Source organism: Oryzias latipes, chromosome 8, assembly GCF_053564925.1.
Source record: "Oryzias latipes strain Hd-rR chromosome 8, Olatipes_Hd-rR_3.1".
Taxonomy (NCBI): Eukaryota; Metazoa; Chordata; class Actinopteri; order Beloniformes; family Adrianichthyidae; genus Oryzias; species Oryzias latipes.
Window position 1 is genome coordinate 15,387,531 of NC_136244.1, and position 13,770 is coordinate 15,401,300.

The window sequence follows — 13,770 nt, forward strand, 5'->3', positions numbered from 1 at the left end:
TTTTTTTTATCAAAATCACATAGTTTTATGCTTATTTTTCAGTGACAGAAAAGGCTACTGTTTAGGAGATAATGATAATTATGAAATTACCACAAGACAGGAAACATTTTAGTCTTCTTTACAAAATGATTTAATATTTACAGAACAGGAGCATGAAAGCAGACAACAAGAAATGATTTAAGTTACAGCAAATCCAGGAATTAAAGTAATGACTGCATTTCAACTTTATGTCAGTTTATGATGTGCTACTCAAAAAAACAAACAAAAAAACCATTGCGGTCCTGAAATACCACCAGTTTTTTCCTTTAACTATTATTTTTCTTTTTTTTGGTTTGTGTTTTCTTCATGAAACATGAGAGTGAACTGATTGAAAGAACGAGTTTTAAGCTTTGTTTCTGGAAAAAAATAAAAGAAAGAAAACTCCGCAGTGAACCTCATCTGGGAAAAAGCAAGGTTACTGACATTCACATTTGAACGTTTGTGCTGTAGGTCTCAGAGATTTCCACGCATGTTTTTTTTTTTAACTCTGCAAACGGCGTTCTGACAGCTCTGAAGGTCAAATGAGTCAGAGGCTGTGGTCTTGGTGAGTTGATGGCGCTCAGAGGGAAAAAAATAAGCATTTATCGCTCAGTTTATGCAAAAATATTACTCAAAGTTGATGTGGATTATAAATACGTTGTAAAATATGTACACAGCAAAACAGACACGAGACCTTTCTGAAAATAACTTCATAAAGCCATATTACGTCGTAGAAGCAGCCTCACAGGCCTAGTGCAGACGGCGTCATGGGGCTGAGGCAGTGGGTCACCTTGTTTTTGATACCGTCACTTAGGGACTTTTAAAGTCTTTGAACAGCATGTGGAGTGAATCCCCACAGTACAAGCTCGTATCGGGACCAAAGAGTTTGGTCTGGGCTTTTTTTTGTGTTTTCTCCCACAAACAAAGAGACACCTCACCTCAAACCCAGCCAGCCAGTCAGTTCAGCCTGCCACTCCCACACAGCGAGCTGTGCTCCCTGTGGAAGGTGCATCCCTGCCAAGCAGGCTGGGTGGGTGGGGGGTGGGGACACACACACACACGCAGAATGCAGAATCTGGCACACTTCAGTGCCTCACCGTCAACCTCAGGGATGCGGTGGCGCCTCTTTGTGGCCAAACTGCGGCACTGCAATCACTTGCAAGAGCTCAAAATAAGGAAAAGGGGTTTCACATTTTTTTATAATACTCATCGTAAAAAAAAAAAGAAGTGAACCCTGGAAGTGCTCTTGGATTTGGAGCTGAGGTTGAACAAATCATGAATGAAATCCACTTTGATATGAATCTGTACAGTAAAAAATGTTGAAGTAGCTCCATGAGACTGTCTGGTCACATCTTTGTAAGTACAGAGTCTGTGCAAGCCTCCCCCTGCCCGCTGTTTCTTCCTTTTAGCTGTTGGTGACAGTGGTGCCGCTTCCCAGCTTTATGATCATCTGCTGGCAGTCGTGGAGGGTCCTCTTATCTCCCAGCTTCTCCAGGGTCCGAGCGGCGTCGGCAAGCATGCCCATCCTTTGGCCCGGCGCTGAAAGGAAGGAGGGGGGGAGGTAGCGGCACGCCAGCATCACGGCTTCCGCCTGCTCCCGCTGACCGGGCCGCGTCTCACATCCCTCTGCACAGACAAACAGATCAAAATGAATCTCTTTCGTTTCCATTTAAGCAGCTGTGCAACTATTGATGAGCACTTTTAAAACATTTAGAGGAATCTTATTAAAGCAATTAATTGGTGCTAGGGTTGCCTTAAAAGCTGGTCAAAAATTGTTAAATAAGACAATCCCGTCTCTCATTTGGAGCGCTGCATTTGTTTTTTTTAATGGTCATTCGTTATGTTGTTTTGATCCTAAAATGTGAGACTTTTGTTACACAAAATAACAAATTATACCACTGAGAAGGATATTTTAGAAACTAGATTACTGTCTATAACTGTAAAAAAAACCTGAAGAATGTGTGGCTTGAAGAGCCATCTTGTGGTTTCTATACACACCCGTCTTGGCTCCAGGTGTTACCCTGCGCCGCAGCGAGCGATCCAAAAGCTGATGAGTTCTGGTGGGACTGGCTCCCGCCATCAGCCTGGCTGTGGCTTCATGGAGAAACAGCTGCAGAGAGAGGAAGATGAGAGAGATGAGAGGCAAAGGCGAGGAAGAGCGGAGGGAGGGGTGCGAGTGATGATGACTCACACTGGGTGTTTAGCTCCACCTCAGAGAGCCTTTGAAGCCTGCTGAACGGCACAGCTAAACGCTCGCCTCAGGGCGTGTGAGTGCATGTGTGCCATGGCACCTTTCCACTGGTTTCTACACAGCACTGCACCATGGATTGGCCGTGAATATTCACAGGAAGTTGAAGCAAGCGGCTTCTACAGAAATGCTCCTCGTTGCTTCATTTAGTCTTCATAAATCCCATTAAACAACAGATTTCTACCTTACCGTACAATGCCGTGCCATATAGAGCCTTTCAAGCCACACTAAGAGTAATCTTCCTTAAGATTTAGGACAAGCTTTTACTTTGAAAGGGCTTAAAATGATTCCTTTTTGCTCACAATATGGCAGCTGAGTCTTATCTGCAATCTTAGTTTAACAATTTATATTTTGATTTTACTGCATGATTGGATTGTTGTCCAAGTCTTTTTATTTCATCTTTTTATGTAAAGCACCTTGAAATGTATTTTTCAAGACTTTTTTTAAGACGTGTTTATGTATTTTTGTAAATTAAAGACATTTTAGAACACTGCAAGAAAAAAACCTGACACAGCTCAACAGACTAAACCGGATTCTTTGGGGGTTTACAAGCAATTCTAAAACTAAACCCAGCATAAAAGCAGTTTAACGCAGTTAGAAGAAAGTGGTTTACGTACTCTTCGCATTGCGGGTTTGAAAGTGTGTGCCAGCTTGCGCAGGGAGCTGAGGTCTTGCTGAAAGCCCTGGAGCTCTGGTGGCGAGGCCTGATGAGGTCCTGAAGGGGCGCTGCTGGCCGTCGGCCCCGGCGCCACAGGACTTTTGTGCTGCTCGTGCCAGACGTTTGTCCTCAAAACCAGCAAAAGGTCGCAAATCAGCAACTCTGTAACCTGTGAACGAATTTGCATCAGCTAGTGCAAAAATATAGACCTGTTTTCAAATCCTTTTTTTAAAAAGGATCTAGACACCAAAATGTGAAAATGTAGACTTTGTATTAAAAGTATATGACTGCCTTAAAATAAAAATAAAAACACAGAATGAAATAAAAATTTGGTTTATTCGTCTCAACCCCAAAGCAAACTACAAAAAAAAACCCTAACTGCCTTTTTATAAACCATCACTAAAAACTAAACATGGGATTTTTAGCAGATTCTGAAATCCTGGACAGGATTAACGGCCAGAACTCCCATCATCCTGTGCGTCTTCTCCAGTTTGTGGTCCAGCTCTGTGTTGCACTGCAGGTACATTGCACTTTGAGAAACATACATGCAATGCAACTACAATGCACTGCAGCTCTGGCCGAAGCGCGCGCACACACGCACACACCCCTCCACCAGCACCACCATCTGCTCGGTGCTACAGGGTTGGACACTGCAGTATCACACAGCAGAATTGTTTCAAGGAGGAAAAGAAAAGGATTGTGTGGAGGAGAGGGGATTACTTTTTTTGATTAATGATCCTGTGCTTGATTTTCTTTTTTCCCCTCAATCAAGGACTGACTGATTCTTGAAAACGTCCCTCAATCTGAGTCAGGTGTGTAAATCTAAGTCTGTGGTACCTTGTCTAAATTAGAGCTGTGGCAGTGCGGTCCTAAGTTGAGACTGTCTCGGAGCAGAGCGCTGGCCTTGTCAATGTAGCACAAACTCTGCTGACAGTTTTCGGGTTTGGAGAGAAGAGCTCTGACCGCTCGGAATGTATTCAAACAGGCTTTGGGCAGCAGACTCCTGTTAAAAAACGAAGGAGACAAAAAATAAAGATTAAAATCAGACCAGAGACAATTTCTTCAATTATATAAGGATCCCAGCAGCGGCAGCAGCTGATGAAAGCTGTGCAATGGCGTGGATGCACCGTTCAGGGTCCTAACTCACTCTGCATTCTGCAAGCTGCGAGGCAAATGCTCAACAGTGGGGTAAAGCCTCTCTGCTGCAGCGTCATCTCCTTGGAGCCAGTTTATGATGACAACAGCCACTGAGGACCACCACTTAGAGTGGGGGTCACAACCTGGACATTTGGAGAAAAGAAACGGTCAAAGAAAAGTTTACAGGTTAAGTTCTAAAAAGAACTTGCAATGGGTGAAATCTGCAAAGTAGGATTACAGATGTTTTTAGGCTTTACAACTCCTCAGTACACACTTTTTACACTAGACAGATATGAACATTTCCACACTTTTCACTCTTGTTAAACTCTGAAGTTCAAACTTTGTTAAAAAAAATTGTAATTCAGTAATGTAGAATTAAAAACAAAGATCTGATCGCGATCAAAAATCTATGTCGATTCTCTGACTGAACGCATTCTGCACAGGCAATAGGAACAGGGGAGTTTGATTGACAAGGTCAGCATCCAATCAGGATGCAGAACAAAGTGCGCAGCAAAAATTTTAAAAAAGGAAAAGCATGCACAATTGCACCCAAAAAATTCAGTGAAACAGCAAAAGGTGAACTGTGATATTGTGAGGGAACTAACATTAGCATTTTCTTTTTCCAAGTCTCAGCTCACTTTAGCAGAAACAATTCAACCCAGTGCAAAGTAAATCCTAAAACTTATATGAGAACTTTAATGGATTTTTTTTGGAACTGCAACACTTATTTTCTGACAGTCGTACAGAAATAATCAGTCAAGCTTTAATGAAATTGAAAGGAAAATATATGTTATTAATATAGGTTAATATATGTAGCATATGTAACAAATTAAAAAAAGATCTTGGGATGGGACCTACCAGTCACGGTCGCCATGTTGGAGCCGATTGCAAAAGACTGGCAGGTGGCGCCAGCTGCATCTGATGCACTCACCAACAGCTGGAGATACTCCAGAGCGTCAGCATACTCTCTGAGAACAGAAACGTCCTCTGATTATGCGGCATCATTGCTACTCCAAACTTCATTGATGCTGGATGAAGGAAAAAGACAAAAGAAAATGTATTTTTTCCTTTACCCCTTCTCCTGGCCAGGACTTTTCTCCTCATCTGGTTGGGCCACACAGTAAAGCGCTTTCTCGAGGAGGTGTTCTCTGAACGCTTGGGTCACCTGAGCCAAAGGGTCCACTGGAAGAGCCCCAACAGAGCGTTTACAAACACAAACAGGTCTGTGCATTCAGCAGAGTCCATTCAGTGACATTTGGGCGTTTTGGCGCTTCAGCAGTCACTGACCAGTGTTCCCAGCTTGGCTGTAGATGCTTTCCTTCGGGGTGCTGCGGATAGCCCAGTCCCCGTCCACAAAGAAGCGGTGGCCGAGCGGGTGGCAAAGCCACTGCATGGCGGGGGGAACACTGCCGCTGGAGGACAGGCAGGCTTGGCGGGCGCTGCTCAGGAACACGCGCTGTCAGGAAAAATGGAAATAAAAAACATTTTCTAAGATTGTGGTTCCGTTTGTTTGAAATGGGAACTGTTGAGTCATTTAGCACACTCAGAAGCCACTCAAAAAAGTGTGCTTATGTTTATAAAAAAGAAAACTCCACTAGTTTAAGGCTGCAGCTATTTGACTAGATTGGAATCCAACACAAAGGGCAGAAGAGTATTCTTCCGTGTGGACATCACTCACAGAGGTAAAATGCAGAACTCTTGGCAAGCTGGCTTTGGCTCGCAGAGCTGCAGAGACGTAGACCTCAGCCAGGGTGCCGACAGGCAGAGAGGAACCGGCGCACTCGGACAAGTTCACCGCACTTAAAGCCATGTGCATTGCAGACAGGCGACTGCCGTTAAGTTTACCTGTGGGGGCAGAAAACAGGACAATGACTCCTCTGACAAAAGATGGAGGGATGCCTGTTGGAATTTATTGAGCAATGTTATTTAATGGAACTGAATAGGTTTGTGTCTACGCTTATATCATACATCAGAAGATTTTTTTGGCTCTTGTAGAAAACTGAATTACCACTTCTAAATGACATCTGAATGTGTTTCTTCTCGCGAACCTGTCATGTGAAGCTGGTGCAGGCGGTGGTAAACCAGAGCAGCATCTCGACTGCTTTTGCAGGCGTCCTCCTGCAGGGGGCGATCCGGTCGCAGGCCTCCAGCCCGAGCAGCCAGCCAGCGGCCGACCCAGAGGCGCTGGAGGCAGAATCTTAGCAAAGACCAGAGAGCTGCGCAGGCTAAATCCAGCTGGGAGGTGGGCAAAGGACGGCCCAGAGCCTTCAAACATGTTCGCAGGTTGTGACTGGCCTGAGCAAAATCTCCCTGCACAGTGATGAAGAACAAAACATAAACATTAGATTTGATTGGTTATTCATGAATGAGTAAGTACTTGTTTTGGCATACTCTAGCAAGGTCCAGATCAGCTTGTTTGCGATGCCTCCAGAAGAAAACGGATGATCCAGAGTGTGGTCTGGTAACGGGTTCTCCATACACCAACAGTCTGATCAGAACTCCTGATACGAGAATACCATTAACCAGCCACACCAGAATAGTAGGGAGCATCCAGTCCATCCAACTCCACGAGTCGGCTGAAAGAAGCACATACAATATCATTTCATTCCTAAAATAAATCCAAACATTATAATGAACCAAATCAAGGTGATCCGACACAGCCCAATAAACTGGAGGTACAAATCCTACTGAGGATTTCATCGTCGGACCTTATCAGTACCTGGAATATCTACACCCAGAACATTCCTGCCCGAGTATCGAGCGCCGATGTCTCCATTGGCTCCAGCGGAGCTGCTGCTGGACGAGCAGAGCAAAGACGCCAGCGGGTTGAGGGAGAGGAAGAGCAAGGTGAAGGCGCACAGAGCCATGCGGGAGCGATCCAGCATGCCAACGTTTGGCTGCCATGGCGGCAGAGACAGGAAAGTAGATTTCAGTAATCAGACGTAAATAAAAATATTTTTAAAAAGAAGCAACTCATTTACTGCGACATTTTTTTTTAATCAGCTATGATAAAGGATACACAGCCAACCAAAAAATGTGACTAGGAAAAGATAAGAGGGTGCAGCACACCTTGGTGTCCTCCCCCATTGGACTGTCAGGCTCTGAGTCGCTGCCACAGTGAGAGGAAGAGGTCGGGGAGCCCACATCAGAGGCCGGTGGGGTGGGAAGCTCATTTTTCACCTCGGCCTGTTCAACTACCTCCATAGCAACAATGTCCTTGAGAGACTCTGGAGAGCAGACCAGAATAACAAAGACGGGTGAGAAGGGGGCAATCAATGGCACAGGGCATGAAAGCCTCAAAACACACTTCTATTTAAAGCCACTTTCCATTTTTTCCACTACAGGACAGCAGGCGCTTTAACTGGCTTCAACAAGAGCTTACTCTCAGAGAAGAGAAAGAAATGGAAAAGCGACAGAAGTATTTAAGCACTTACTGTTTTTCTGGGCAGCCATTTTTAGAGCCATGTTCTCCTGCTTGAGTTTCTGGTTGGCCTGCTGCAGGTAGCGGATGTAGTCAATCGCCTTCTTCAGTACTGCAGACTTGTTAAGCTAAAAAAAAAAGGCACAATAAAATAAAACGGACATAAAAATGTCAACTTAAATGCTAAAATTGTCTTGGTTTTTTTTAAGTATTAGACCTCAACATTTCTTCAAATTAAGTGGTGCAAGCGAAGACAAAACCTGGATGATTCTCTGTGATAAACCTTTTTCTTACCTTAGCTTCGGTGCCAGCTACTAAGTCTTTAAGCTCGACTATTTTATCGTTGATGGAAGAGCGGTAGCGCTTCTCGATGGCGTTGTGCGCCGTGCGCTTTTCCCCCTTGTGAGGATGCCCCAACGGCTTGCCGGCGATGGCGATGCGGTTGATGGGCAGCTTCTCGGTGTCCATCATCACTGGCACTGTTGTCAGTATAGTGCCCCCACCCACGAAGGCCTAACACACGAGATTGGTGAGTCCAAACACCTTTAGGCGTCTCTGGGGTCGTTTAAAACGAGGCACATACCTGCAGCGCGGTGCTCTGAATGGGGCTGGTGGTGGTAGCGAGGGATGTGGGAGAGGCCACAGTGGTGACCATGCAGGACTCGGGCTTCAGGGTGGTGAGCAAAACCGACTCTGCTTTGATGAACTGGGGCTGCAGAAGCACCTGAAAACCCACACGCCACGATAAAAATAAGCAAATACTCGCCAAAAGAAATTGGTGTTTACTCAGAACTACCAGGCTTACGGGAACTTGCTGCACTTGAGGCGCAATGGCTTGAGTTGGGGGGCTTGCTGAGGCGGCCAACAGAGGAGAGGCAGTGGTCAGCCCATGGAGCTGGGTCTGAATGGTCATTGGTTGGACGGCTGGAGGTGAGGACGACAGAGCCGGAGCAGGTGTGTTCGCACTGATTGGACTTGCAGCTGGGAAACATATGAAAAGCTCCAATCCCCCTCAAATACAGCTCTTACAATCCTGTGAAACACTCACGCCAGCATCAATATCGTTGCTGTTCCTTTAAGCATGTCCCACGTTCAAATAAACAGGTTTAACAGTTGATTTATTTGCACTTTTACAGCAGTTCAGATTTAGAGGGGAATAACAGATAAGCCACTATTTTATCCTTTTCTCAACAACAAAATGTCTCATTTTTCACCAAAAGAGTGTTTTACATTAGTAGCATATGGGTTTTGATGTTTCTGCAGGCATTTTCTTGAGCCAAATAAGTAACCTGCTCTATCTTTATAGATGCCTGATAACAACTTTAAGTGTGCCACCTCATATTTCTTATCAGATACAACTAAACTTTGCCTAATTGAGCCACGTTGGGGAGTTTCCAACTCCTTGGAATGAAAAGATTTCTCGTCCAACAAAAGTAAATGTAAATCAGATTTATTTTATGTTTGACCACTAATTAGACATGAAATCCTCCTTTACGTTGTGACCACAATGATTCTACTGGTTTGAAATGCTGCCTACAACAATGAGAAACAGGCTGAACATTCTCTATATTGGTTTAAATCCATTTCATGTAATAAAAAGCAAAGAGAAGTGCTTTGATTCCCTTTATTTGCCAGTTATTCTGGTTTGAGCCGCTAATGGGCTTTGAATAACTTTATTATTTCTAACTGTGGCACTCAAACCCTCTCGTATCTTAATATCTTTACTGCAAACAACTGGTGTTCATTTCTTAGAATTCCAAAAGCAGGGTGCTATAAATGCTGTGTCGGCAAAGGTTTCCGCTTGGTCAAAGAAATCAGTCTGCCATCAATAAAAAGTAATTGCTAAAACTCTAGGTGAAATAACAGTGAAGGCTGTGTATAACATGTATATAGTGAACATAAAGAATACTGCACATGTCTATAAAACAATAAAGCCATGATGCAACCGTTCTACAAAGTTAAATCAGTTCCTCAATTGTTCAAGCTATAATTTCCTGTTCTGCCTTTTGAAATAGACTTACCTGTATAATTATGCTGGATCTTGTAGATGGTCTGGTTCTGAGACGGTGTCTGAGGCTGCAGAGGAGTCGGAGGTGCAGGTGGAGATTGAGAGGCGTAAACTGCCTGCGGCGAGGAGCTGAGCGCTGGATTTGGCCCCGGCGACGCTGCCTGAGCAGGGCTGGATGGACAGACTTGGGGCTGTTCCGCTTGAGGTTGTTTGAGGCTCTGAGCTTGTGGGGGGGGTGATGGCTGCTGCTGCCTCTGAGGCGTGCTGGGGACCTGGGCCAGGGGGGACTGCTGGAAAGTGGGAGGCTGGAAGGCCTTGTCAGGGGTGGAAGAGCTCCGTGTGATGGGAGGGCCCAGAAGAGCGTCCAGGTGAGGGTTACTGCTTAGGATGGAGGAGGTCGATGAGGCAGGCGTGGTAGTGGTTGCTGGGGAGGCAGCAGGGTTGATGGTTTGGGATAAACTAGAAACCTCCTGGCTGGGAGTCCCCCCAGAAAAAGGGTGGGTGTCAAAAAGTCCTCCAAACTCCATTTCCTGGTTGTTGATGAGTTGCAGCATGTCTGTAAAAAACAAAAACAAAAAGTCCATTAACGATCTTCAAGAACTCGTCAGTTCAAATGGGAAACAAAAACAGAACATTAAGATCGCATTCAGGCAGCACTAAAAAAAGAAAAAAGGTTTGCGTTAAAGACCCACTCCAATGAAGATTGTGTTTTTGGTGTTTTTAACATGTTCTTGTAACATTTTTCTCATGATGGAGGACATGTATAGAAGAATTGAAGCTTAAAACTGCATTTCTGAGTATTTATTATTCCAACTGTGGTTAATCAGGGCCAGATGAAAATGTGAAAATGCTCTCAGTCTCCCTGCTCCCCCTCACCCGACCTGGCCTCCGGGTCAAAACTGCACGGCTGGATAGCGTTGATATTGCTCGCCATTTTTGTTGCAGCAGTAATGTTAGCTTAGGGTTATGGGGGGCTGTAAGCCAGCGGTAGAGCGTGTAAACAAAGGGATCACGGCAAACGAGCGGAGGTCTATTTCCGCGGCCACAGCCCCTCCCACAACTCAGAGGCGAGTTTCAGATGAACTCCTGCTGCTCTGTCCTAGAAAACAACACACTTTTTTTTGGCTAAAAACAGCCTAATCTTCATTAAAAGACCACTTGGAACGCTTTTGGTAAACTGTATGTTAAATGCGTAAAAAGGGAAACACATCAGGTGCAAAACATGAATATTCAAATAATTCCTAGCTTTCATAAGCGTTAAAAGTAATTTAGTACTAACTTTACTCGTACTGCATAACTCAATAATTTCACCAACAAGGTTGAGACTAGGGGAAGTGTCTTTGGAAAAAAATAAAATAAAATGTAAATTCTTCCCCTCCAGCTGTAGGGGCATTTGAAGCTGTAGTGGTGTCCAAAATGCTTCTTGAGTGGAGAGGTGGTAGGGACTAGCTTAGGGCTAGTTATCCCTCCGTCAGTAGGGCAATCTGCATCGCACATGTGTGGGGAGAAGAAACGCGTTGCTTTACTTGTTTCACGATGAGCCATAACTGCAGGGGTAATGGAAGAATTTGGATTCGGCCCAACAAACGTAGACACAGGGACCTCTACAACCAAATTTCTCAGGAATAAAATGACTTATTTTTATCTAATTTAATTGATAACGATTCATCAAACCATAGATCACCTAATATTTGACAAAAGTTAACTAAAACAATATTTACAGTTTCAAATAACCGGATATATTTGTGAAAAAAATTATAATTTAGAAACCCAAGTGATGGAACGATGCAGCTTGTTGAAGGGAGTTGTTTTGTTGAGCGGACAAAAGCCAACAATATTTTCAACATTAAAACGAAATACACTTTTTTTTAATGAATTTAATAAAATAGGGAGCTTTTTAACCCACTCTAATGAAGGAGCAGATGAAATAAAATGCAGTTTGAAAAAACTTGTAGTTGTGACACAGAAGCTCCTATGGCAGGCCATTAGTGTAGGTCTTTGTTTTCCTCGTCTGAGCTGGCATCTGGGTCAAAAATGTACAGCAGGATAGCCCCAATAATGTTAGGTCGGGGGTTTGAGGGGCTGTAAGATAGCAGGAGAGAGTCTCTAAACAAAGGGCTATTGGGAAGTGTGGGCAGGCTTACATCGCACCAACAGCTTTGAGATTTCAGCTAAGAGGCAAAATTCTAATACACTACAGCTGCTTTGCAGAAACTATGTCCTAGAAAACAACAAAAGTTTATTGATTTTGGCTAAAAACGGCATAATCATGATAAAAAGACCAATGTGAATGCTTTTAAAATAAATCAAGATGATCGGAGTGGGACTAAAATGTGTTTTTCCCCTTTCTTTAAAAGTGTTGCATGTAATAGTATATAAATATAAAATTTCTTATGGTTGATTTCTTTTTTTCCTCTTCTTTTGTAAATAAATAAAAACAAAGTTATGACTTGTGGTAACAGCTGACAATTACAGAACTTAAATTTAAAGATGGAACAGTGATTTCTTCCTTGTGATTTTTTTTTCATGCATTCTTGTTTGATAGTTAATATTATTTCTGATTACTTGGCTATTTTTTTTCTTTTTTTGGGGAAAAATGACCACGTGCTTCTTTTTAGTCTTGCAACTACTGTCATTTAGGTTGCACGATGACGGACGGATTCATCACCTAAATAGTGTTTAATTGAGGAATTATTAAAAGGTGACCTTTATTATAAATATAATTAAATTTATTCTTCAACAAAAGACAATTTTCTCCCCACAAAATATTTTTTAAATCTATTTGGAATGAATGAACACCTAATATAAGAGAGTGGACACCGTCTGGATTTAAAGCAGCGTTGCACATGAGGTGATCGCTCCTGACCAATCACAGCGCGCCTCTCAGACTTGCTATGCCGATCAGCCCAAGACACAGAGGAGAGGGAGAGCTGCTTCAGGAGAGGTTACTATCGAGCAGCCGCGCGAGGGTTACTGTCGGTTAGATTTTCGGGATCACCTTAGCAAGACATGCATTGCCAAACACTGTTTACACAGACCACCTTATCATCTTACATGTCTGTCGCTATCAAAAATAAATATTTGCTATTACAAGTAAATTGCCAGAAATTGCTTCAGATTTATCGTAATAAAGTCGGTTTACACAATTTGTAATGAAAATTACGGGTAATACAAATCTTCGTAATAAGAGCATAGCAAGGCAGTTTAACAAGCGGATTGTTTGTGGCGTTTAAATGTTTCATATGATGATCAGCCATGACAACATTTTATTTCGGCAAAAACAGAACAATAACTCGGTCAAGTGGGGAACCTGAACTCAGCAAAGAGGAATGAACGACAGTAACCCCTGCTTGTGAATTATGCTGGGGGCGTGGCCAACTCACAACCACTTAGCAGCACGTTAGCTTTAAACTATTAGCTTATGGCTGTTTTTGATTTACTGCACCACTTCATATAGTATGATAAACGTATAAATGCCCCAGTAACATCACAATGTATTGTCCCATCTTGCGTTTAAAAGTACTTGTAAGTTAGATGGCAAACGTCGGTAGCTTCTCCAATCTTCTGAGCGAATATTCGACAGCTAATTAAGCCTGCAAACTTTCGGTTCTCTAACTCTGTTTAACACTTTATATCAACAGAACAAATAAACTCAGTAAAAATAAACTTGCACCGCTGTAAAGAACGTTAATGCATAGCGGTATGTTGGTCTAAACATTTACACAACTGGTTAACAACACAAACATGTCGCATCTTCTTTACCATCAATATCGTTCAGGAGGGCCGTGTCGATATCGCTGGGGTCATTTAGCGACAGCGTGGGATCCAGGTTATCCAACGAAGCATCATCAAACGATAGGCGATTCATCTTTACGGTTGTAATGTAACTACCTCTGCTCTAGTGTAAACTTGCCTAGTTGTCCAAAAATTTTAAGAGGAAAAAAATGGCACCCTTAAATCTCTACATTTGACCGAGTATCGGATTACAACGTAACCTGCAATTTCCAGTCAATCAACTGTTTTTACTCATGTGTCAACTATCTACTCAATCCTGCCACCATAATAAACCTGGGAAACTTGTCAAACCGAGACAAACACTGAAGCTCATTCAACACGAACATGCTTGTAGTGGAAGCCGAAGGAACCCTGCCCCACTGGTGGATGATTGACACATGAACCGGCCTATCAGCGACTGAGCACAGGATTCTCACGTTCTCGTTTCTTGTGATTGTTTTGATTAAACACAAAATAGTATGACTATAAAGAGAAAAGTCACTATT

The 13,770-nt window shown here is 43.2% G+C and overlaps 1 protein-coding gene and 1 non-coding gene across 2 annotated transcripts; both read right to left on the reverse strand.

The window, feature by feature from the left end:
• Positions 1 to 106: 106 nt before the first annotated feature.
• Positions 107 to 13,646, reverse strand: srebf1 (sterol regulatory element binding transcription factor 1). The gene is made up of 19 exons (XM_004071693.5): positions 13,253 to 13,646; positions 9,504 to 10,046; positions 8,288 to 8,463; positions 8,066 to 8,206; positions 7,777 to 7,995; positions 7,496 to 7,610; positions 7,131 to 7,288; positions 6,781 to 6,958; positions 6,453 to 6,637; positions 6,110 to 6,371; positions 5,740 to 5,906; positions 5,349 to 5,517; positions 5,135 to 5,243; positions 4,920 to 5,029; positions 4,072 to 4,204; positions 3,762 to 3,927; positions 2,884 to 3,093; positions 2,017 to 2,128; positions 107 to 1,644 (listed from the first exon to the last, which is right to left on the reverse strand). The coding sequence occupies exons 1-19, from the start codon at positions 13,356 to 13,358 to the stop codon at positions 1,424 to 1,426; spliced, it is 3,480 nt and encodes a 1,159-aa protein (XP_004071741.1). The 5' UTR covers positions 13,359 to 13,646; the 3' UTR covers positions 107 to 1,423.
• mir33 (microRNA mir-33) lies at positions 3,412 to 3,505 on the reverse strand. The gene has a single exon (NR_107120.1). It is a non-coding gene; the product is annotated as a microRNA mir-33 (primary transcript).
• Positions 13,647 to 13,770: the final 124 nt, after the last annotated feature.